General features: G+C 36.8%; 1 protein-coding gene across 1 annotated transcript in view; it reads right to left on the reverse strand.

Annotated features, from left to right (window-relative positions):
- Window positions 1–22,642, reverse strand: part of LOC149837152 (DUF21 domain-containing protein At4g14240-like) — a 101,746-nt gene that overhangs the window by 56,972 nt on the left and 22,132 nt on the right. The window contains exons 7-10 of the mRNA XM_090005851.1: window positions 5,941–6,008; window positions 5,662–5,749; window positions 5,507–5,580; window positions 5,042–5,420 (exon numbers count right to left, since the gene is read on the reverse strand). Coding sequence (XP_089861977.1) covers window positions 5,042–5,420; window positions 5,507–5,580; window positions 5,662–5,749; window positions 5,941–6,008 — 609 coding nt within the window. The remainder of the gene's footprint in view (window positions 1–5,041; window positions 5,421–5,506; window positions 5,581–5,661; window positions 5,750–5,940; window positions 6,009–22,642) is intronic.

Genomic DNA, 22,642 nt, shown 5'->3' on the forward strand with positions numbered 1-22,642 from the left:
GCTACCACAGTCATATGCATGTGTTCACCATCCATGTGAAATTGTTTTCATGTAATCACTTAACACGCATGCATTCATTCATGATTCATAAGTACATGAGAACATTTATGCAGGATTGTACATGCTAAACACACATTGATTTTATGTATGCACATGCACTTGAAACCAATCCATAAATGCACGATAAATAAACATGTCCTATAAATGTAGGCACATAAAACTTTTCATTCATAACATGTGTTAACATCCACACACATGAACATAACCCGAATCTAGAAATTGAATTTCAGGCACATGTACCAAAACAAACTTTGCAATAACATGTTAACAGACATGCATTCATATCCAACATGCTAAAATCAAACTAAAACATAAGAACTCCATTCATCATATTAAGTCCACCATACTTATGTCACACGCAAGTTTACATTCATGGATCTCTTTAAACATATGCCCCCTTGTGCAACTAATACATATGCAACATAAATCTAAAATTTCAGATTTTACACATGCTCACAAAATTCTCATGTAGTTGACATTACATTTGGACATTGGTCGCACATCAATAGTTAATCAGAGGCATGTGAAAAATTTGTTCTAGCATGCACATGGCTGAAGCCTTCATGGCAAAAATCTGGAGATATGCAAAGGCAGCACAAAATACATGATTTGTTTTTGTAAACACAAGGATTTAGCACCCTTAATATTTTCTTTTTTTTTTAAAGAGATTTGCACCCAGCCGACTGGTTCCAAATCAGGCCCAGCTGACCTTAGTCAGCTAGGTCAGGTTTGGTCAGCCCCAGGCCGGGCTGCCTGCCAGGCCGGGCTAGCCAAGTCAACCCAGCCGACCCTGTTGGCTGGGCCTGACAGCCCATACACAGGTTCCGCTTTTATTATATATATATATATATATATATATATATATATATATATATATATATATATATGTATATATATATATATATTAACTGCCCAGGTCTCACTCAGTGATACTACTTTGGTTGCTTGTCCAACAGGTGCTCAACAAGTGGATCAAGGTCAGAGCTCCATGATGGAGATGCACAATAATTACCTGTCCAGTTGATAGAAAAGCACCCACACAGTCCAAGGCTTTTTGTTCTTCACAATAAGCCAATTTAGGATCCATTGCACAGGGTCAACATGAATAAGTAGGGGCCAAATTTCCTGATAGTGAAAGGAGCACCTGTCTAAGAAAATGGTAAAGACTAAAGACCCTAACAATAGATTTTTTTTTCTATGATACGCCCTCTATATCTTCAGCTATGAAGATATCTATATAAAAATATGTAGTTGCAAATCCATAGCCATATGTTCAGCTATGAAGTTTACAATCTCTGGCAATTTATAGCCAGCCTCATGGTAATCACTGCTGAAGAATAACATAGCATATTATCTACTTATCAGAGGTAATTAAGAAGAGAGGCATTCTTAATTTCGGCTTCCTAAAAACAAAATCAACACTCGAGCAAGATAATGATCAAAAGGCAAAAAGAGCCACAAAAGATTGTCACACTACAACCTACATAACTATCCCACAAGTTATGTCACACGGACACTCTATTAGTCTATTTTGACTATCCTTCCATATCCCTTCATATACAAGTTGTATTGAAAATTTCATAAAAATTGTTGTACCCCGTATCCGCAGCCATATCCATGTGACATCCAACAAGCCAATCTTTTTATATTCGGCATAAAAATTATAAATGTAGTCCATGGCCAAAATCTGTTAATGATTGTTCATCTATGAAAATCTAGAACCCCTTCACAAGCCATCCAGTATTTTAGCCTCCTCAGAGTGAGCTGTGAAGAGTACAACATAACATATTTGAAAGCACTGTGTCAACATTTAAAGCTATATCTTAATATCTTTAGCTGCTAACTATAGGATTTGACCATACTACATACTTCATACATGTGTTATGCCATACTCCAGGATGGAGATGCTTTGTTCTTGGGATTGTCTGTGCCAAAAGGTCAACCATGTATAATGAACCAAAATAACTTTTAAAAACAATATTCGAAGATTAGCATAGCACTAGAACTACATTACTAGGCAAATCTGGAAGCTCTTGAAGAATATTTTGTCAAGCAAAAGATACCAAGAAGTTGAAGTCGCAAAGGAACACTATTTCCAAATTTTATACCATTTTCAATCTTTTCCACCTAGTTTGTCTCATCTCCTTAAAATGCATTATATGACTGAAATGAATGTATCCAGGTGATGACTTGTTAATTGGATCCATTAGATAATCTACCGGTTATGGTGATGATGTTTTATCTCTTACATTGAATCCATTAACTATTGCATGAGAAACGCATATGTGCTCCTTTTCTCACTCGAGATCAAAAGTGGAACCCGTACCTCAAAATCGACGCGGGGGCGAGCGTGCTCTATTGCGCGAGATGCAAAAAAGGTAAATAGTTAGCAATTTGTAAAGAAACGAGAGGGGCGGGGTGGACTTGTCTGTGAGCCCGACCCAACCTGGCATTCATTAAGGGAGGCAGAGGCATGAAATGACGAAGGCAGGGAACCCAGCTCCCTGTATGTTCGAACAAGAACAGGGGACACCAAACAAACTATAATTGATTTAATAAGCCCCTCGTAGATACACAGTCTGGATTAGTTCATATTATCACATGCATGGCTTAAGCAAACGGCTACTAGCCGGGTCGACCAGGTAGCACCCCTTGCAAACGTCGCAATACTGGCCCAAAGGCCAAGCCACTGCAAAGCGTCATCCGCCGATACAGACATTGAAAATATCAGTGTAGGAAGGAGAGTTGTTTTGACTCCCAATCCTGAGCCAACACATACTGAACATCCGAGAGCTCACGTAGCAGCAAGGGAACCAACGACAACAGTGGTCTGCCAAAACCGCAAGACCAAGCCCTTTGGCAAGAATGCACAAGGAACCTTGCAGTTGGGTTGGTAGCAACGAGTAGGGACCCAATTCAGCTGCGGCAAAAGGGGGAAAGCAAACACAGAGACTCGAAAAGCACTAGTCGTGCATACGAACATGTGCACGATGGTCATGCGGAGAAGCCAAGCACCTCGTGGTAAGCTAGCATAGCTCACAGCCACGACGATGCTGGGCATCAGAGCCAACACTACTCATGCCCAAAGCATGAGTAGCATGCCCAAAGCTCTACCCACTAGCTGGCACAGCGATCGAACGAGTGAGTGAGCAAGCAAACCAAGGGCAGCAGACACACCGAAAGCGAGAGAGAGAGAAGGGGAGCAAATAGGGGATTGGCCCTTCCCTTGCACACAGAAGGACCAGGGAGGGGCTTGGCCCTTACCCTGTGGAAACGAAAAGGCAGGAAGGGCAACGCAATGGCCACCAGCCACCTGTGGGCCCTCAAACAGGCAAAGGAAGAGGGGAAGGTACGACAGGGGGTCGTCGACCTCCTGCCGACCTTCCGGCAATCTCAGAGAGAGGGAGGAGACAAAGAATAGAAGGCAGAGGGCGATGACGATGCATACCTGAGAGAGAGGACGGGGTTGCCTGTTGTGCGAAGTCGCCAGCGGCGTCGGCCGGCGTCGACCAATCGTCGAGGTTGTCGCACACAAGGAGCGAGAGAAGAAAGAAGGAGGAGGAAGAGCACACGGGTGAGGGCTCCTCCCTCACCCTTGCGTGCTCTTAAAGGCACGGGGGGTGTAAATCAGGAAACCCTTCGTGGGTTTCCCTGTTCGACGAGAGGGAAAATGGGCGCAGCTGCAGCGCGGGGGAGAGGGTTTAAAAGAAACCCTCGCCCCTGCGGTTTTTAACCCTAACGGGTTGGCGGGTCCGGGTTTGGGTCAGATCCGAATCCGACCCAGGTCCTTTTTTTGCATGGGTTTTGCATCAGAAACCTTGGATTTTGCCTTTGAACCATTGATGTAACCTCCCAAACCTTTCCCAACAACCACTGCTTCGAAGAAATCAGCCCAATATGCATCATCAGTCTCATTCAACTTAATCGGGATAATTTGAATCCCTTCCTTCTCCATAATACCATAGACACTCAATGTTACCAAAAGTAGAAGGAATTAAGCCCATCAAAATCTCAACAAATACACACCAAAAAGCAAATGAAAGACACAAGGCATAAATGGAAGTCACAAAGCACTCTCTACACACAAGAAATGTTGAACAAACACAAACACAGCCCAAACTCAACAAATAGGGGCAGCCAACACTTTGACATCCCCAAATATAGCTTACCGCAAGCTATAGACACCTCAAAACTTGCTCAAATATCCTCCAAAATCCCAAAATAGCTGATCCAATCACTTTCTCCAACCTTCTATAGCAAAAAACGACCTGAATATAACTGATTTAAGCCTCCAGAAACCAAAAAGCTGAAACAGATTCAATGTTTTTCTCAAATCTGGACTGAACTTTTCAAGAAACTCAGAAAATCTTGAAAAAAACACCAAAAATCCAAAACAATTCCAAATCCAATGGGGTTTGATTTGTAAATCTTCTAAAATCAAACCCTAGCAAGTAGATGAATCAAACTAACCAAAACTGGTCTGAACGGACCAGTTGTTACTCTCTAAAATGACTCCAGATGATGTCAACCCTGTACCGATCTTCTTTCTTCTCCTCCTTCCAGAATCAGTTGCACATCTTTCCTACACCCTCTAGCTCGGATACCATGTTAGATAATATGAGAAAATAGAGGGAAATGAGCTAGGGTTTACAAGGAGTTCAAAATGGAGAGAAGAAACAAAGTTTCATTCTAATGCAATATTGTGTGAGGGGGCCTAACTAACATAAAAAGGGTTGACCCCTTTATTGTACAACATAAAGAAGCAAAAAGTCTAATATACCCCCTTTAATAGGGTATGTACAATAAGACCTAATAAAGTGACATTACACAAAACTGTAATACATTATATGACATAGACTTTCAATAAAAACAACCTCCCCCTATGAGTTCCAACTAGGAGGTTCCTCACACACGAGGGTACCAAATACTTATATATATATATATAGAGAGAGAGAGAGAGGAGAGAGAGAGAGATCTTGACCTGCAAGAGTTCTTCGAACACATCCTCCAGGGTGATGATACCGATGACTTCCCCATCTTCAATATCCTCTGAAAATTGTGCCTCAGCATTGAATGCTCCATCAATCTGCTGGTAAGAAGACCTCTTATTTGGAGGGGCCACAACATTTGTTCCTTTCTCCACATCAATAAAATGATCTGAACACTCATCCCACTTCGAGAGCAACGGAGAAGTAAGGGAAGAGTCTGCACTGCTAACTTTGTTCTCTTTAGATTTCTCATCATCTCCACTTTTTGGAGGATTTCTAGCCTTTGCTCTGGTCTTCACTACAGCTGCCATGTGGCTGCTTCCTTTTTGAAATTCATTCAGGATGTCATACAGAGGCATGTCCGCTGGAACCCTGTTTAAAGATGTTAAAAAGTCATAACTAAGCCAAATCTAAGTTCCCCAAATATAAATTACTGAACAGTCAATTCTATTACATACCTTGGAATTCTCCTGATGGAAACAGCACTCACGGGAGTCTCTGTCTCAGCACGCACTGTTAGAAGACTTTTCACCTATACCAAATAATGATACCTTTGCATTCAGAGAACAGAAGTAAGCAAAAACTTAGCCCTTCTTTTTTTTTTCCAACCTACCAGGAGAAGCCCAATAACATTTTTTGGATTTCCAGAATATACAGGAACTCGACTATGCCCTCTAGCAAGGATTTTCCCCATTGCTTCCCTGATATCACCAAACCAGATAAAAATTGGAATATCTTTCATAACAAGTAATGTACCATCTAATGGATAATCTACTGATTATCTCTTTTACTTCTGAATATCCAACTGATCTCAAAGAAGGAACTCGTAGTCAGCTAAATCTCAACTCCTAACATAACCAACTTATACAAATTGAATACAACCAAGACTCACCAGTCCAACTTTGAGTTAACATCCAAAGAAAAAGTTGATTCTATGGGTGTCATGGCCTCCTCAGCAGTCTGTTTAATCAAATTAAAGAACATGATAACAGAAACATCAGATGCTATATTCTTTCATACATATGATAGCAGTATAGCACCCATAGTCACAAAAAATATTATAGGGAATTTCTCTGAAGGAAAATCTTGGGATAAATTTAAAATTTGTTTTTCTTGGGAAAATATGGGTATATTTAAGTACATAAGAAAAATATATAAAAATACAGGAAAACATTAAAAATATAAAAAATATAAGTATCACAGTATAATGCAAGGGCAAAGCCAAGATTCTAAACTAGAGTGCGCACAAGTACAAAGTAAAAAAGAAAAAATAATTACTAGCAATATATTTCAAAAAACCAAATCAAAACCCTATTTTCTACAAACATCATAAATTATTCATTTATGCTAGTTGATAAAAAACCTAAATATTCTAACCGAAATAAAATCACACAATATTTATATATTCATGTCTAATGGTAATTAAAAAAAACACAAAAAACCCTAAAACTATAAACTAAACATTTATATCATTCTAAAAAACAAATCAAAACCTTAATTACTATAAACAACGTAAATTATGCATTTATGCTAAGTGATAAAAAAACACTAATATTCTAACCAAAATCACATCTCGCAATAGTCATATATTCATGCCTAATGATAATTGGAAAAAAAACACAGAAAAGCCCTTAAACCATAACTAAACATTTATGACATTAAAAAAAAACAAACCAAAATCATAATCGCTACAAACATTATAAATTATGCACTTATGATTAATTAACAAAAAAAACCCTTAATATTCTAACCAAAATTAAATCACATAATATTCATGGAGTCACACCTTATGGTAATTAAACACACACACACACACCTTAAAACCATAAATATAAACATTTACGACATTCTAAAAAAAACAAATGATAACCTTAAATCCTAACAAACATCACATTATAGATATGCTAATTGAAAAAAAAAGACCTTAAATAAATATTTATGTCATTTAAGAAACCAAAATAAAAGACATAAATCCTAACAAAAATCAAAGATTTAGGAGTTTCATAACCAAAATCAAGCATTTATTAATGGAATAACGATTAATGATAATTAAAAAGAAAATAGTATATCAAAAACCTTAATTATATATTTATGTTATTTGGAAAAATCCAAATCAATACCAAAAATCCTAAAAGAAATCACAGATTTATGCTAATTGAAAAAGAACAAATAAAGCTCCTAATATTCTAACCAAAAATCAAGCATTCATTATTCATGCATAATGCTAATTAAACACACACACACAAAAAAAAAAAAAACTTAAAACCCTAATTAAACATTCATGTTATTTCAAAAAATAACTAAATAAAAAACCTAAACCCTAAAAATATATTATGCTAATTGAAAAAAAAAGTAAAACCCCTAAAATCAAAACCCTTAAAATCAAGACCCTATCAAACATTTTGAAAAAAAAAATGAAACGAAGACCCAACCACCAGGGCTAGGTGTGTGCGCCAGAGAGGCCGTCGGATGGCAGATTGCGGGTCAGAATCCTGCAAAGTTTTGACGGGGAGAGAAAGAGGATGTAATATCGCGAATTTTCACACTTAGTTAAATTTGAGATTTTCGAAAATTTGGCCAAGTCTGGGAGAAAAATCGCTTGAACCTTGATATTAGACTGATACTTTTGATAGACTGATACTTTTGAGTCTAGGCTTGGCCCAGGTCTCATCAATTAGGTCTAAACGAGCCACTTAAAACATGAGAAAAAGTTTAATTTTTTACTTTTAAATTCAAGCAAAAATCTAAATTTATATTTAAGTTATATATCGTTGGATGCGTCTCAGAATTTTGAGCGCAAAGATATTTTATTTTGCCGAATTTGAGTTCCAGTTAGCTCGAAAATCGCATTTTTTCAAAAAAAGAGCAGTTTGTCGAACTGGATCCGGAGTGGATCGGATTGGATCTAATGCTTTTGATCCGAATTAAAATAGATTTGAACTTTATCCAAGACCCATATTAGTCTGGATTTGATCCAAATCATAATCCAATTTCGTTTTGGATATGGATTTGGATTTTAGATCCGGATCCGGATCCAAATCCATGTTCAATGAAAATCTAGCTTTAAATTCAATTTAAAGCTTTAAATTAAAGTTAGCTGGAGTTAAGAAAACTCCTAAAGTAATTAAACTATATTTGGAATTTCAAAAATATTTAATTAATAATTAAATAATTAAATCATTTCCATTAATTCCAAAATTTAATTTTTATGTTTATTTAAGACTCCTAAATAGAGTCCTTATTGAAGTTGTGAAGGCGCTAGAAGATTTGAGAGACTTAGAGTTCTCTTGAAAAAGAATTTGAAAAGTCAACCATAAAGTCCACGATTTTCGGAAAACCAAGGGAGAGATAGAGTCTCAAATGAAGTAGAGACCCCCTCTCCAGCCCATCTAGAAGGGGTTGGAGGAAAGGGGGCACCCTCCCCTATGAGTCCTATAAAAACTAAAAAAAAAGAAAGAAAAGAGAAAGAGGAGAGAGAGGAAAATAGAGGAAGAAGAGGAGGAGAAGATCAATTGTTCCCCATCCATCCACGTTTTTTTATCTTTCACCACTATTCTTGGGTGATCTACATCGATAGTATGGGTTTCCTCTCTTGAATCAAGTGAGAAATTGACTATAGATGGGATTTCCATGCAATATTTTGATGAAAATCCATGAAAAAAGTGTTAATATAGATGTTTTCTCAAAAAATACATGGAGGATGATCCATGTATCTTCCTCCACGGTTGTATTACTGATTCTTTTCATCTTTTCAATGAAATAAAATTTTGTACATGCTAAAACAGAATTTTTATTTATGGTAGAAGTGTTTGTTTAGATTTTCTTGATGAATATTGATTTCCATGGATATTCCAACGCATGAGCCGTTGAATGCATGTATTAAAAGAAAAAAATCAGTGTAAACATATATATTTCAATAACAGTTTGCATAAGTATGTGAAAAGTTAATGTATACTGGATTTCGATCATGCCTATGAATGTATACCTCACATGTTTGTATGCAAGCATGCATATGGAAGCATATTCGATGTATGAATCAATCATGCCTAAATGTAAGTTTGATCATACATGCATATTCGTGCAAACACGTATATGCAAGCATACCGAAACGAAGATTTCCATATGCACAATTATTTGAGTGAGAATATACATATGAACGCATACTTGAATTATTAATCTGTAATATGCATGCATTCAAAGGCCCTGAAAAAAAAAATCTATTATTGCTGGCCATGTTTTTTTATAGCCGTTGCTGGGCTCAATGACAGCCCAGCCGAGTCATGCTAGCTCGGCTGGCCTGTCATATCTTGGCAGACCTGCACAGGTGCAGCCTGTGCAGGGCTGCTGCACAGTATGTTCTGTAAAAAAAAAAAAAAAAAGTTCCTTGGGCTTGCCGGCAGTCAGCCGAGTGGAGCTCGGCTGACTGCCAGGCCTTGGCAGTCTGTGACAGGCGGTGCACAAGCCCAGTCTGGGCCGTGCGTCACCCTGCCAGGTGCTGGCCTGTTTGGTGCAAAAAAAAAATGTGTTTAAAGTTTCTTTTACAGAACTTGTGGGCAGCCTTCTGGGGTGACTGCCAGACCCTTGCATAGCTCCCACACAGGCAAATATACTATTACTAATAGTAATTGCTGTTAATATTTTGTAAACACTAGGCGTCAATGTTGAGTCGCATTGGTTGTTTATTTGCCCATTAATAACATATGCTTTTGATATGGTTGTTGCTTCCAAATTGCTTCAGAATGATAATTGATATCCGTTGGACTTTTTTTTCCCCAATATCAAGAGGTACTTTGTGATCATTTGTTGCTTAACGATGAACATTGTGTTCCTCCATTTCTTCTGTTCATGGGCCTAAGATCTTAATATATAGGTATCTAATACACTGATGTAACAATTCATGAAAACTGAATTCAGATTATCAGTTAGGATTATTGAGAATCTTGTTATCCAACATTAATTTGTAAGGGTTTATGATGTATTCTAGACTAAGAACAACTTAAGGTTATGTGCATGTATTTTGATTTTAATACATGTTAAAGATGAAATTTTTCACATTCTCTGACTCGATATGACATGCTTAAGCATTTTGCTATATGAAGTTTGTGTGCATGAGCATACATGAATTTGAGGCGTGTTTCGCATGTACATAAATACATGAATGTTCACTTGTCCAAATTTAGACGGTTCATGAATGAAAGAATGGTTACATAAAAGCACATGAATGGTGAACACATGCATATGAATATTGTATTTCATGCACATTGTTAAATTGGTATATATGAATGTACATTGAAAAGTGTGTGACATCGTTACATATATAGCATGTTATGATTTTTGCATGAGAATGCACGGATGGTCAAAATGGATCATCATAGGCCGTGTGAGCCTTGAATATGTATTGCTCTTTGTTTTAGTTATTCTATGCATTACAAAAATCAAATCTGATATTATTGTTTTAATTGCATTGTTTTATGTTGCCACAGGCTGTGGTCCCGTGAATAGCTGCGCATGTTGATTTGCAAGCTTGTGTTGTTAATTCTGCATGTTGAATTGCAAATTAAAGAAGATGAATTAATAACAAGATAAAAGAAATTAAAGAGCAGTGTAATCTACGCTTCATTGATGTCCCTTCTATAATATGAGAATTTTGGACATTGCAGTTATGGAAAAACTGTAAAGATACTAAAACTCTGTGTACGTTGTTGCTCCTGAACCCGATATTGAGGTTCTTCTCCTAGCCACGATTTTAGGGAGTTTTTGTCACTTTGACTGGGGGTGATGTGTAGACACAGCTGTTGTTCTGGTATACCAAGAAAGTGACACTTGTGGATGCTCATTTTCATGATGTCCCAACATTAAATGCTGATTTCTAATGTTCTGATGGATGGTGTTGTTTCCTGATATCGGTCGAGGACTAGGTTTGGAACCCAGTAATAAAATTCAACCTGTGTGCTAAGTTACCCTAGAGACCCTACTTGACCTCAGAAATTCTTACCTGTTTTGAGTATCGGCGGGCAATGGTAATAATAAAAAATTAAACTTAAATGTGTGTGCATCCTAATAGGTGAAAAAGGTGAAAAAGGATCCAGATCCGATCTGTTTCCACGTCGATCCATGGATTGTGTATCCATACTTATGCATTGTAAAACACTTAGACTGTCGGGTTTGGATACACCAGACCCGGATCCATACCTCTGTGTTGTAATTATAAAACACTGTTTAGGTCACGATTCTAGGTATGAAAAAAAGAAAAAGGAAATTGTATTAGCCGAAAGCCTTGGGTTTCCTCTTCGTCTCTCTCTCTCTCCCTCTCTCTCTCTTTTCTCTGTACAGGTGAAAAACTTTCATGGTATCAGAGCATAGATCCGGCTAAGGCTGATAAGGATTCCGGCAAGAGCGAAGTTCGGAAAATCGAGTTTAAGGATTCCAGCAAGAACAAAGTTCGGAAAATCGAGGTTTTTTGTATCCCTTTCCTTTTTCTTCTGTTTCTCTCCATTTCCTCTCCTCTTTGCTCATTCGTTCCTTCTTTTTTGAAATCTCTTGTGTACCCACACCTCACGTGGGTTTCTTTTCTCTGTGAAACCGTGATCCACGTGAACTCTATTCACGTGGGTTTCACATTTGGTGAATCTGTGATTCACGTGCACCATTTTTACGTGAGCACAGACTTTGGGTGACTGTTTCACGAATCTTCCCTTTTTTTTTTTAATCTTCCTCTACCTAATCTCCTCTAAGTCTGTCTTTGCATATTCGAATATTTTTTTTATGATTCTTTATTGTTATGCTGTGAAACTTGTTCCTTGAGTATCTATTTCTATTCATGTCAAAAAAAAGGGGGTTTTCTTTTAACGTGTGAAGGCATTCTTCATCACGTCAATCTCAGTTTCTGGACTGTATAGAAAAGGTACAGAAACTGATTTTCCTGAATCCGACAGCCTGCGATTCTCCTAAACAAAAAAAGGAAGAAAGCGGGCTGAACTTTTTGTGAACACTCTGGTTGACATTCTTATTGTTTTTCATTCTCAAATGGACCCTTACCTCTCTCAATCAAATCTTTATTCAAGCTTTCTCAACCAACTTGTTTCTGAAAAGTTGAATACCTCAAATTTCTTGATTTGGAAGAGACAAATTATTCCTTTTATAAGGAGTCAAGGTCTCTTAGGTCACCTGGATGGAACCACTCTCGTTCCACCGGAATTTGTCCCGAGAGAAGAGAAAGATGATCAAGGGGTGAGTTCGATCGTGTATGTCAAAAATGTAGAATTTCTCAATTGGGAAAGGAAAGATCAATCGGTTGTCGCATACATCACCTCAACCCTGTCTCAAGAAGTTCTAGTTGTCATTCCCGACAATTGTACAGCGCTACAACTCTGGGAGCGATTGGTTCAGACGTACTCGCAGGTTTCTCAAGCAAGGATGGTTTTCCTAAAAAGGGAGTTTCAGTTGTTAAGAAAAGAATCCATGACCATCATGGAATATTTGAACAAGATAAAGACCATCACAGATCAGCTTGCAGTTATAGGATGTACCGTAAGCGACAATGACATGGTGCAACAAACTCTGAGTAGATTGGGATCTGACTACAATATGATAGTCACTTCACTATTATGTCTTCCTACTCTTCCTTCCTTCGATGCGTTACGAGCGAAATTGATTCAGTATGAAATGACTCTCAAGGGATTCTCTGAGGAAACTCACATCCACACAAATTCTCAAGAAGTTTTTGCCACAGGAGTGACTTATGGTAGAGGACGAGGACGAGGAGGACAAGGGCGAAGTGGATACGGAGGGCGTGGTCTACTCCCCACTCCAAATATGTCTGCTCATGCGCAGGGATCAAGATCCATTCCCACTTGCTTTTTTTGTAACAAAAAGGGGCATATCAAGGCGAATTGTTGGCACAATCCAGAGAATAAAGGAAAGGGTCCACAGACAGAAATGAAAAGAAAATTCACCAATACCAGAGATAGTGGAGAGATCAAAGATCTACTAATATCTGCCTTATCAGAGTTGAAATTTAAGCAGAATGATGAAGGCACTTGGTTCGTGGACTCAGGAGCAGTGACTCATGTGACAGGTGATGCAAGTAAGATTTCTAATCCTATTCCTTATTTTGGAAAAAGTAAGATTGTTACTGGAGATGGATCTCACCATCCTGTTTCTCATGTTGAAAAAAATGTCATTCCCATGTCACATTCCACTCTTACTCTCTCTGACGTTCTTCATGCTCCTGACATTAAGAAAAACATTGTCTCTGTCTCCAAGCTTATTGATGATAATAATGCTTCAGTTGAATTTACTCCCTTCTTTGTGCAGGTCAAGGACCTACGCACGAGGGAAACATTCGCTGAAGGAAAAAGACGAAGCAATATGTATGTCTTTGAAGAAGCTCCATGTCATGTTGTCCGCCCTGCTCACCTGAATTCGAAGCCTTCGTTAGAGTCGTGTTCATCTTCTTCTGCTAATGGTTTTAGCATTTCTGAATGTAATAAGCCATTCTTATGGCATAGTCGGTTAGGACATTGTGGGAGTCATTTTATTGAGAAACTTGTCTCTAATAATCTCATTCCAAAAGAAAGTCTTAATGGGAATGAGAGCAGTCATAAGTGTTTCAGTTGTCTTTCATGTAAGAGTCGTGTATTGCCTTTCCATTTCATTAATAAGAGATCTTCAAAACCTTTTGAGATTATTTGTTCTGATGTATGGGGACCCGCCCCAATTGTCTCTGGATCTGGGCGCAGATACTATCTAATCTTTGTTGATAGTTATTCTTGATACACTTGGATATATTTCATAAAGAATAAGTCGGAAGTCTTCTCTTTGTTTCAAAATTTTCTTTCCTTGGTCAAAAATCAATTTTCTGAGTCCATTCAATTTTTCCAATGTGATGGAGGTGGGGAATTCTCATCCCGTGATTTTGTTTCTTTTCTTCGAAATAATGGAATAGGAAAAAGGGTGTCCTGCCCCCATACTCCTCAACAAAATGGGATTGTTGAACGAAAACATAGACATATTGTTGAAAGTGCCATGAGTATGCTTTATGACAGTAATCTTCCTATCAACCTATGGACAGAAGCCTTTTATTCTGACGTGCATGTGATAAATAGACTGCCCATGGTTGTTCTGGAAAATAAGTCTCCTTATCACTGCCTTTTTGTAGCCCATCCTAGTTATCATGATTTGCGTGTTTTTGGTTGTGTTTGCTATGTGCATATTGATCAGTCTCTGAGAAACAAGTTTCAGGACAAAGCCCAGAAATGTAGGTTTGTGGGATATGCAGATGACTACAAAGGATATAGGTGTTATGATCCCACCAACAAACGTATCAGAATCTCAAGAAATGTTGTCTTTGATGAACAAAACTTTGATGACGAAGCTGATGCAACGAATATGCCAACTGAAGTTTACTATCCTTGGTGGAGTTCAGAACTTTTTGTTAACTCAAATGAAGCATGCTCCTCAGATTGCATGCAGCAAGAAGAAGAGAGTTTTGAAGACACTGGGATGTCGAGATCACAGAATACAGAAGAAGTACCAGGAAGATACAAAGGCATTGTCTACTCTAGACAGAGACCGACATCATCAAGCCATTCAGATCATGTCTCAGACGGCAATCCGACTACTTCTCATACTCTTGAGGTCAGAAAATCAAACCGCATACGACATCCCATTGACAGGTGGGTTAGCTATAACAATTTCTCATTGGATCTTCAACTCTTCTTAACTGCTCTCAATAAGGAAGATGAGCCCATCATGTACTACCAGGCAGCCACTTCTACCAGGTGGGTAGAAGCCATGAATGATGAAATGCAAGCCTTGCATGAATGTGGAACCTGGGAAGTTGTTCCCAGACCACCTGACAAAAATGTTGTCGAATGTAAATGGGTCTACAAAATAAAGTACAAGTCAGATAGAACCATTGAACGCAACAAGGCAAGGCTTGTGGCAAAAGGATTCACTCAAGAAGCAGGGCAAGACTATAATGAGACCTTCAGTCCGGTTGTAAGAATGGGAACAATCCGAATTATTATTTCACTGGTTGTTGAACATGGATGGAAGTTGAGTCAGCTTGATGTAAAAAATGCATTCTTGCATGGGGATTTAAAGGAGGAAGTATACATAGAGCAACCCCCTGGGTATCAAGAACAAAATTGTAAAACTCATGTGTGCAGGTTAAAAAGAGCTATCTATGGTCAGAAGCAAGCATCTCGCTCATGGTTTGATAGCTTCTCGGTAGAGATTCAGAAACATGGATTTTCACGTTCCATGCTGGACCACTCATTATTTATTTTTAGAAGTCAGATTGTGAGCACTCTGTTATTAATTTATGTCGATGATATTGTCATCACAGGAAACTCTGCGACACACATCCAAGAAGTAAAAGACTTACTAGGACAGAGGTTCAAAATGAAAGATCTTGGAGTTCTACGTTATTTCCTTGGTGTAGAAGTTGATAACCAGGCTCATGGCTTGACACTCACTCAGCACAAGTACACCGTAGACGTTCTCAGCAAGGCAGGCATGCAAGACTGCAAACGTCTGGGAACTCCGAGTGTGCTTTATCAAAAACTTAGCGCTCAGGATGGAGATCTGTATGATGACCCCACCAGGTATCGAAGCATAATAGGAATGTTACAGTACCTCACATTCACCAGACCTGATATTGTTTATTCAGTCAATCAAGTGTCTCAATTTATGCATGCGCCACGCACTGAACATATGGAAGCGGTCAAGAGGATCCTTAGATATCTGAAAGGGACTATTGGGGATGGATTGATATATTCACCACAGTCATATGGCAAAGATGAGCACGGACTCACTGTATATTGTGATGCAGACTGGGCAGGAGATCCTGATGAACGAAGATCTACATCAGGATATTGTGTCTTTATTGAAAAAAATTTAGTCTCTTGGAGCAGCAGAAAACAAAAGGCCATCGCTAGATCAAGCACTGAGGTTGAGTATAGATCTATGGCTGTTGCTACTGCCGAAGCCACATGGATCAGGCATCTACTAACTGAAGTAGGAGAAAAGATTTCCCACACTACTTTGCTATGTGACAACCAAAGTGCAATCAACATGTCATTCAATCCAATACATCACAGTCGTGCCAAGCACATTGAGATCGACCAACACTTTGTGAGACAGAAGGTTGAAGAAAAAGAGATTGAGCCTGAGTTCGTCAATACTGAAAGACAAGTTGCAGATCTATTTACCAAAGGGTTAACAAAGGATCGTTTTTGGATGCTTAAAGACAAGTTGTTCATGGTACAAAACCATAATCAACTTGAGGGGGGGTGAAAAAGGTGAAAAAGGATCTGAATCCGATCTATTTCCACGTCGATCCATGGATTGTGCATCCATACTTATGCATTGTAAAACACTTAGACTGTCAGGTCTAGATACACCAGACCCGGATTCATACCTCTGTGTTGTAATTATAAAACACTGTTTAGGTCACGATTCTAGGTATGAAAAAAAGAAAAAGGTAATTGTATCAGCCGAAAGCCTTGGGTTTCCTCTTCGTCTCTCTCTCTCTCCCTCTCTCTCTTTTCTCTATACAGGTGAAAAACTTTCAATAGGGACATGCATATGAAAGAGAACTTGATTAAAGATAATAAATTATTTATCATGTACACTGACATCATGTATTTTTCTGTTATGCATTAGATTATGCAATATTTACATGCTTCTTTACTTGTCCTGTAAGATTAATTGTTTGATATTGCATCTTGTTACATGATGAATATTCTTAATGCTTACTTGATATGGTGCAATTATTCTAGTAGTATCCCTTTAAATTATTGCATGAATCATATTTGTATTCTTTATGCTTATTTGTTTCATTAGAGGGACTTCTACTCAAAATCTTTGGTTCTGATACCCATATTTTTATATCTTGCAGCCTTTGATGCCCAGTGATGGGACTCGCTTCTAGGAGAGCTACGAGTGCATTACGAATGCTGAACAGATCACTTAAGAGCAGCATGGCTCTACTCCTTCACTATCTGATTCTTTTATTTTGCATTTGTCTCAGACTATTGGATTCTTGAATTAATAAAGTTGATTCAGTTTGGGTTTGGTTTGAAAGATGGGGTGTAAAATCCCTTTTAGTTTTGTGGATGTGAAAAGGAACTGTAAAGGCCCTGGGTTTCTAGGAAACTTTCCGCAATTGATTAAAAAAAAATCCACACTTTTCATGGGTATGAGTTGGGGTCGTTACAGAGGACCTCAGGGCAAGGGCATGAGCACCAGCATTGCCAATAGTGTTGTTGGACTATGGATGGACTGATGTCGTAGGTCCCAGAGTGCAAGGCATCAGGGGGGGGTCAGGGTGCAGAAAGAGAGAGAGAGAGAGAGAGAGAGAGAGAGAATCGAGGTCGAGGACTTAAAGGTAGAGGGGGAGAGGCATGGGTTGGGTCTGAGTGTGCTCGCCCAGACCCGACCTTTATGAGGGTGAGGGTGGGCATGTCATGAAAAATGGCACGAATCCTTATGCACTCCAGAATGGATACCAAGAAAAAAAATACAATGTAATTGAATACATACCATAGAAGTAACAATGGAACACAAGAATTATAAAATGAATAATTTCATTAAGCATAAAATTCAAATAATACAAAAAAAATGCAAAATTACAAACCCATCACTCTCTCAACCCATTCATTTGCACACACCCACACCTTTAAAAAAAGAAGAGGGGAGAGAAGGGAGTACCCTTCTGGCCATTGGACTAGCCTCCAACGGCTAGAAATCAACCTAAGTTGACTAATATCCTAGTCAACCTAGGTTGACTAAGATATAATATATATAAAATACATATATATTTATATATATATTATATATACAAATAAATAAATATATAAATACATATACATACGTATATACGTATAATATATACAAAAAAAAGGTCATCCATCTTAACAGGGCACTCACTGCCCAAACTGTTGAACGTGGCTCCGCCCTTGTTATAATGTGATAATATCATGATAAAAACCCGATATTTTCAAATAGACGATGTTTTGAAAATATTATGTTTTCTCAGGATAATATCAGTTTTTGAAAATCTTGTGGTAAAATCGGAAGATTTTCAAAAAATGGCTGATATTTGTGACTATGATAGTGCCTTCTATAAGAATATCAAACAAATACTCTACTTTGTGAGGATTCGAAGGTCGAGGTTCCACTACAATTTAGGCTTGAAAGAGATGTCAAGTTCTCATAAACCCTAAAATTCAAAACATGTTTTTGAAACCTAACTTTATCAAGATTTTCCATTTACCACCCTTCTTATAGTGGCAAGCTTCTGATTCAAGCTTCCTACTTAACACTCATTCAAATACATTGGGATCACCACTTCAGCTATATGTCAGAAAGTATATACTACATCAGTTCAATTGCATGCCAAGAGAAAATTCAAGACATTGTTTCTCTTGAAAGACGGTCAAAGTGCATGTTGTCTACACTACATCCATTGCCAAAGGAACATAATAAGCTTAATATTTTATTAACTTACTCACACCTTATGAATATGCCATAACTCTGCTTGTGTATAACTGTTTAGTTATACATTGTCGGTCCCAAGCCCGGATAAAGGAGGAGGGTTGCGGTAGGCCAGTGACAGCCAGCATAAAAACTTAGTCACACCTTATGAATATGAACCAATTGTTAAAATGTATCATTCGACAATTGTAATATTATATATATTTTATATATATAAAGGATAATACATATTCATATATGGTATATATGCATATGTATTATCCTAATTATATATATAAAATATATATTTATCTATTTATAGGCATAGGGGTAGTTTAGACATTTCACAGTTTTTACGCATATTCCATTTGGAATATGTTTGTAATTTTATTTTTATTTTTATTTTTTATTTTTCCCTTTTTTGTGGTTTGCGCCACCTAGGGAGGCTCCCCAAAGAGTCGTTGGGGGCTCCCAACGACTCCTTTGGGAGCCCCCTTGGTGGCCCCTCTCTTGTGTTATAAATAGGGATCTCCCCCTTTGTATTCTTTACTCCTTGGAGGAGCTTATGCTCCATTGTGTGTGGTTTAACCCCCTTCTTCCTTCTTCTTCAATAATATTCAACTTATGACTTTATGTCATATTTTTACCCCTTGTGTGGGTTTATGTGTTAGCACATTATGTGCTTGTGTTGTTCCCTTTAATGGGTTTATTCGCACTTCATGTGCATGTGTATGGGTTCTTTATTGAACCTAATGTATTCAAAGTCACTTTCTAACATGGTATTAGAGCCAAGTTGAGATCGAGTTGCTCTTTGGTGCATCGAGAAGCGTGGTATTCAAGAAATTTTTAAAGAAAAATGGTGAAGTATTTATTTCTCTCTCTTTTCTTTCTTAAAGTTATTAGGTATGCATTCTATTTCCTTAAGTATTGTATGAAGAATTTAATATGTTTTTTTTATGTGTACTCTTTGTCATTATGTCTTTTTATAAAAATTTGAGTTACTTGATATTCTATTGAATCTTTTTCGTATGTTTTTCTTTGAAAAATTTGAAAATAATAACGCGAAAAATTAGATATATGATTGCTCAAAACTTAATGGGTCGGTAAAGATTTATGACCATTGGAGCCTTGAATTTATATTTTAAATCTAACTTTGTTTATAAGAATACCTTTTATATATGGTAAGTCTTTAAAGAAAGGTATGTTAAGATTAAAATGTTTGTGAGATATAGTTTTTCGAAAAATGCTAAATCCCTTAATAAGTTTTGATTCACTTACTCAATGTGTCCTTTTTATATGAGCAACATTTAATTAAGAAACTTTTTTTTATATAATTCCGGTTGAATTACGTTTTAAAATAGTCTTATGGAATATGGTGATTTTTTTTGCATCTTTATAATCTTAAAAGATTTTTCAATTTGATTTAAAGAGCTTGTCTCATTATAAAATTTATGGTCTTCACTAATGTTTATTGTGTACTTATTACATTAAGAATTCGTAATAATCTATTAAGTCATGTTTTTTGATAAAACTTAAAAGCTTTTGAATTTTTCCTCAATAAATGTTTACTTTTATAGATTTATGCCATAGTACAATCTTACTTTATCATAAGGTTTTTTTAACAAATATAATATTCTTCTTTGTTGGAATTTCTCTCACTTTAGTGGAGTTTCTCCCTTCTTTGGGAATTTTGTGTGTTTTGAGCTCTCTTTAAGGAGCCTTTCGGTCCTTATAATCTTCTTGTGAGTATATACTCTTTTATGAAGATTTCATGGTTGTTGTGAGAAGATTGTTTGTGAGTATCTTTTTCCTTGCATAATATCCTTCAACGATTCATTAATACTTGTAACCCTTTGTGGATCTTTTGAGATTGGTTCTGAGCATCATTTTTTAAGTTACAATAGTGGATTTCATAAGATTTTTCAAACTTCACCATCTTTATGAATGCCTATATTGGCCTAAGTTTGTTATTTGCTTATTCAAGATTATTGTCATTTAAAAATCTTGCATTGCATAAAAGTGCATCTATTATCATTTGGTGTGCATTTAATTGCACTTTATCTCTATCATAGTTGAGGCTTGTTTTTGACTTTTTTATTATTCCAAATCGGTTCTTACGCATGATGTTGCTTAATATTTCATAATTGTGTTGGTTGCATAATAAGTCTTTTTTGTATAAATGACTTCTTTTGAAGATTAAGCATAATTCATGTTTATGCAAAATTATTGTTATAAAGCATATTATTGTGATTGATTATATTGGACCTTTGATTCAATTTTTAATCGGTCCTTTTTTCTTTGAAAAATGATTCCTAAAGTGTTTATTGCCTTTTTGTGGCATTTATATTTGTCCATCACATGTTTCTTTAATGCATCATTGTTTTGGCCTTATTATTGTTTTATTAGAGATGTTTGTTGAGGTGAGTTATGGGCACCTCGTGTTATATCATTTTAGATTGTCCAAATTGTCATATTATAGATGGTGGTTGAGGTGAATTATGGGCACCTTGGGACTCTAGAATGATTTGGTATGTGATCTCTAATTATGAGTGTGACACTCGTTGTTATGTCTTTTTAGATTGTCCACTTACCATATTATAGATGGGGGTTGAGGTGAGTTATGGGCACCTTGGGACTCTAGAATGATTTGGTATATGAGTGTGTCACTAGTTTGATGTTGGCCATTGATCTTATGGATGCTCTTATTTATATATAAATGTGATGGATATATGATGTTTGAAACCTTAAAATGTTTTAAGGTATATTGAAATCAAGGTTTTAGGGATTATTGCCCAACCTTTCATTGTTTATGAAAATTATGAGTACATTTGCACATTTGTGATTTTGTGATTTTGTGCACAAGTGTTCCATATGTTCTTGGTGTGCGTATTCACACATTTATTTTCAAGAATATTGTTCTATTGGTTGTTGTATCTTGTTGAAGATACTTTTACATAGTTTATTCCAAAATGTTATTTTTATGGGTATTCTTTTTTGAAGAATATTGTTTTATTGATTCAAGGTTTGATTTATATATATGTTTGTCATTACAAGTTTGATTACCTCAAAAGTCTTCTCCTTTTATGCCCCTTATCTAAGTGTCATCATATGTAGACAAGAATTTTATTACACCTTCGTGTGTTGGTAGCCCTTTGTTGGCTTTTGCTCTCTTGGTCTAGTAGCTGAACACACTTGTCTTGAGTGTTATTTTATGTAGACAAGGCACGTTGATTCACACCATGGTGTGTGATTTTAGTCCATGTTGGCATTTGTGTCCTTGCTCTAGTCGCTGAGATGTATGCCCATGGTTGGCTTATTTCACTCATTTCAAGTGTCATCTTATGTAGACAAGAGATGTATTGTGTTTTAGCCCATGGTTGGCTTGTTACTCTTGTTCTAGTAGCTGAACATACTTGGTTTTGAGTATATTTTTACGTAGACAATAGATGTTTTTGGTCCATGTTGGCGTGTATTCTCTTGTTCTTGTCGTAGATGCACTCATTTCAAATATTATTATATGTAGACAAGAGATTCTTTTGCACACATTTGTGTGTGTCTTTGGCCTTTAATGGCATTATATTTATATTCTTGATCTAGTAGCTTATACACTTGATTTATGGGTTTTGGAGGACTAATGAGGTAGTTGTTTGTAATGGATGAACTATTGTTGAAATTTGCAAAATTTCATTCATGACTTGTGTTTTAAGATATTCAAGTGAATCATATTTTTGATATGCATATTTTAAAATCAAGTTGATTTTTTGACATTTAATCTATATATTAAGTGCTTATGGTATTTTGGCCACTTTTGTATGCAAAATGTGTCCTTTTTGTCAATTGAGTGAGATTTTCCTAAATCGGTAAGATTCTCTACTCAAATAACACTATTCGTTTTGCCTCGTAAATGGATTTAAAACCTTGTGAACTCTTGTGTTTATTTTTTGTCTAAAGTATGCTTGGAGACTTTGTTTCTCTTGTTTAGCACTTCATTACATGTTTGAAGCATGTTCATTAATGATTCTTTTACGTATTAATTCATTTCATGATAATATATGCATATGCTCTTTATGGTCTTTTAGGATCTCATTCAATAAAGTATATGTTGTTTATGC

This window comes from Nuphar pumila, chromosome 5 (assembly GCF_984573655.1).
Source record: "Nuphar pumila chromosome 5, dmNupPumi1.hap1.1, whole genome shotgun sequence".
NCBI classification, from domain to species: Eukaryota; Viridiplantae; Streptophyta; class Magnoliopsida; order Nymphaeales; family Nymphaeaceae; genus Nuphar; species Nuphar pumila.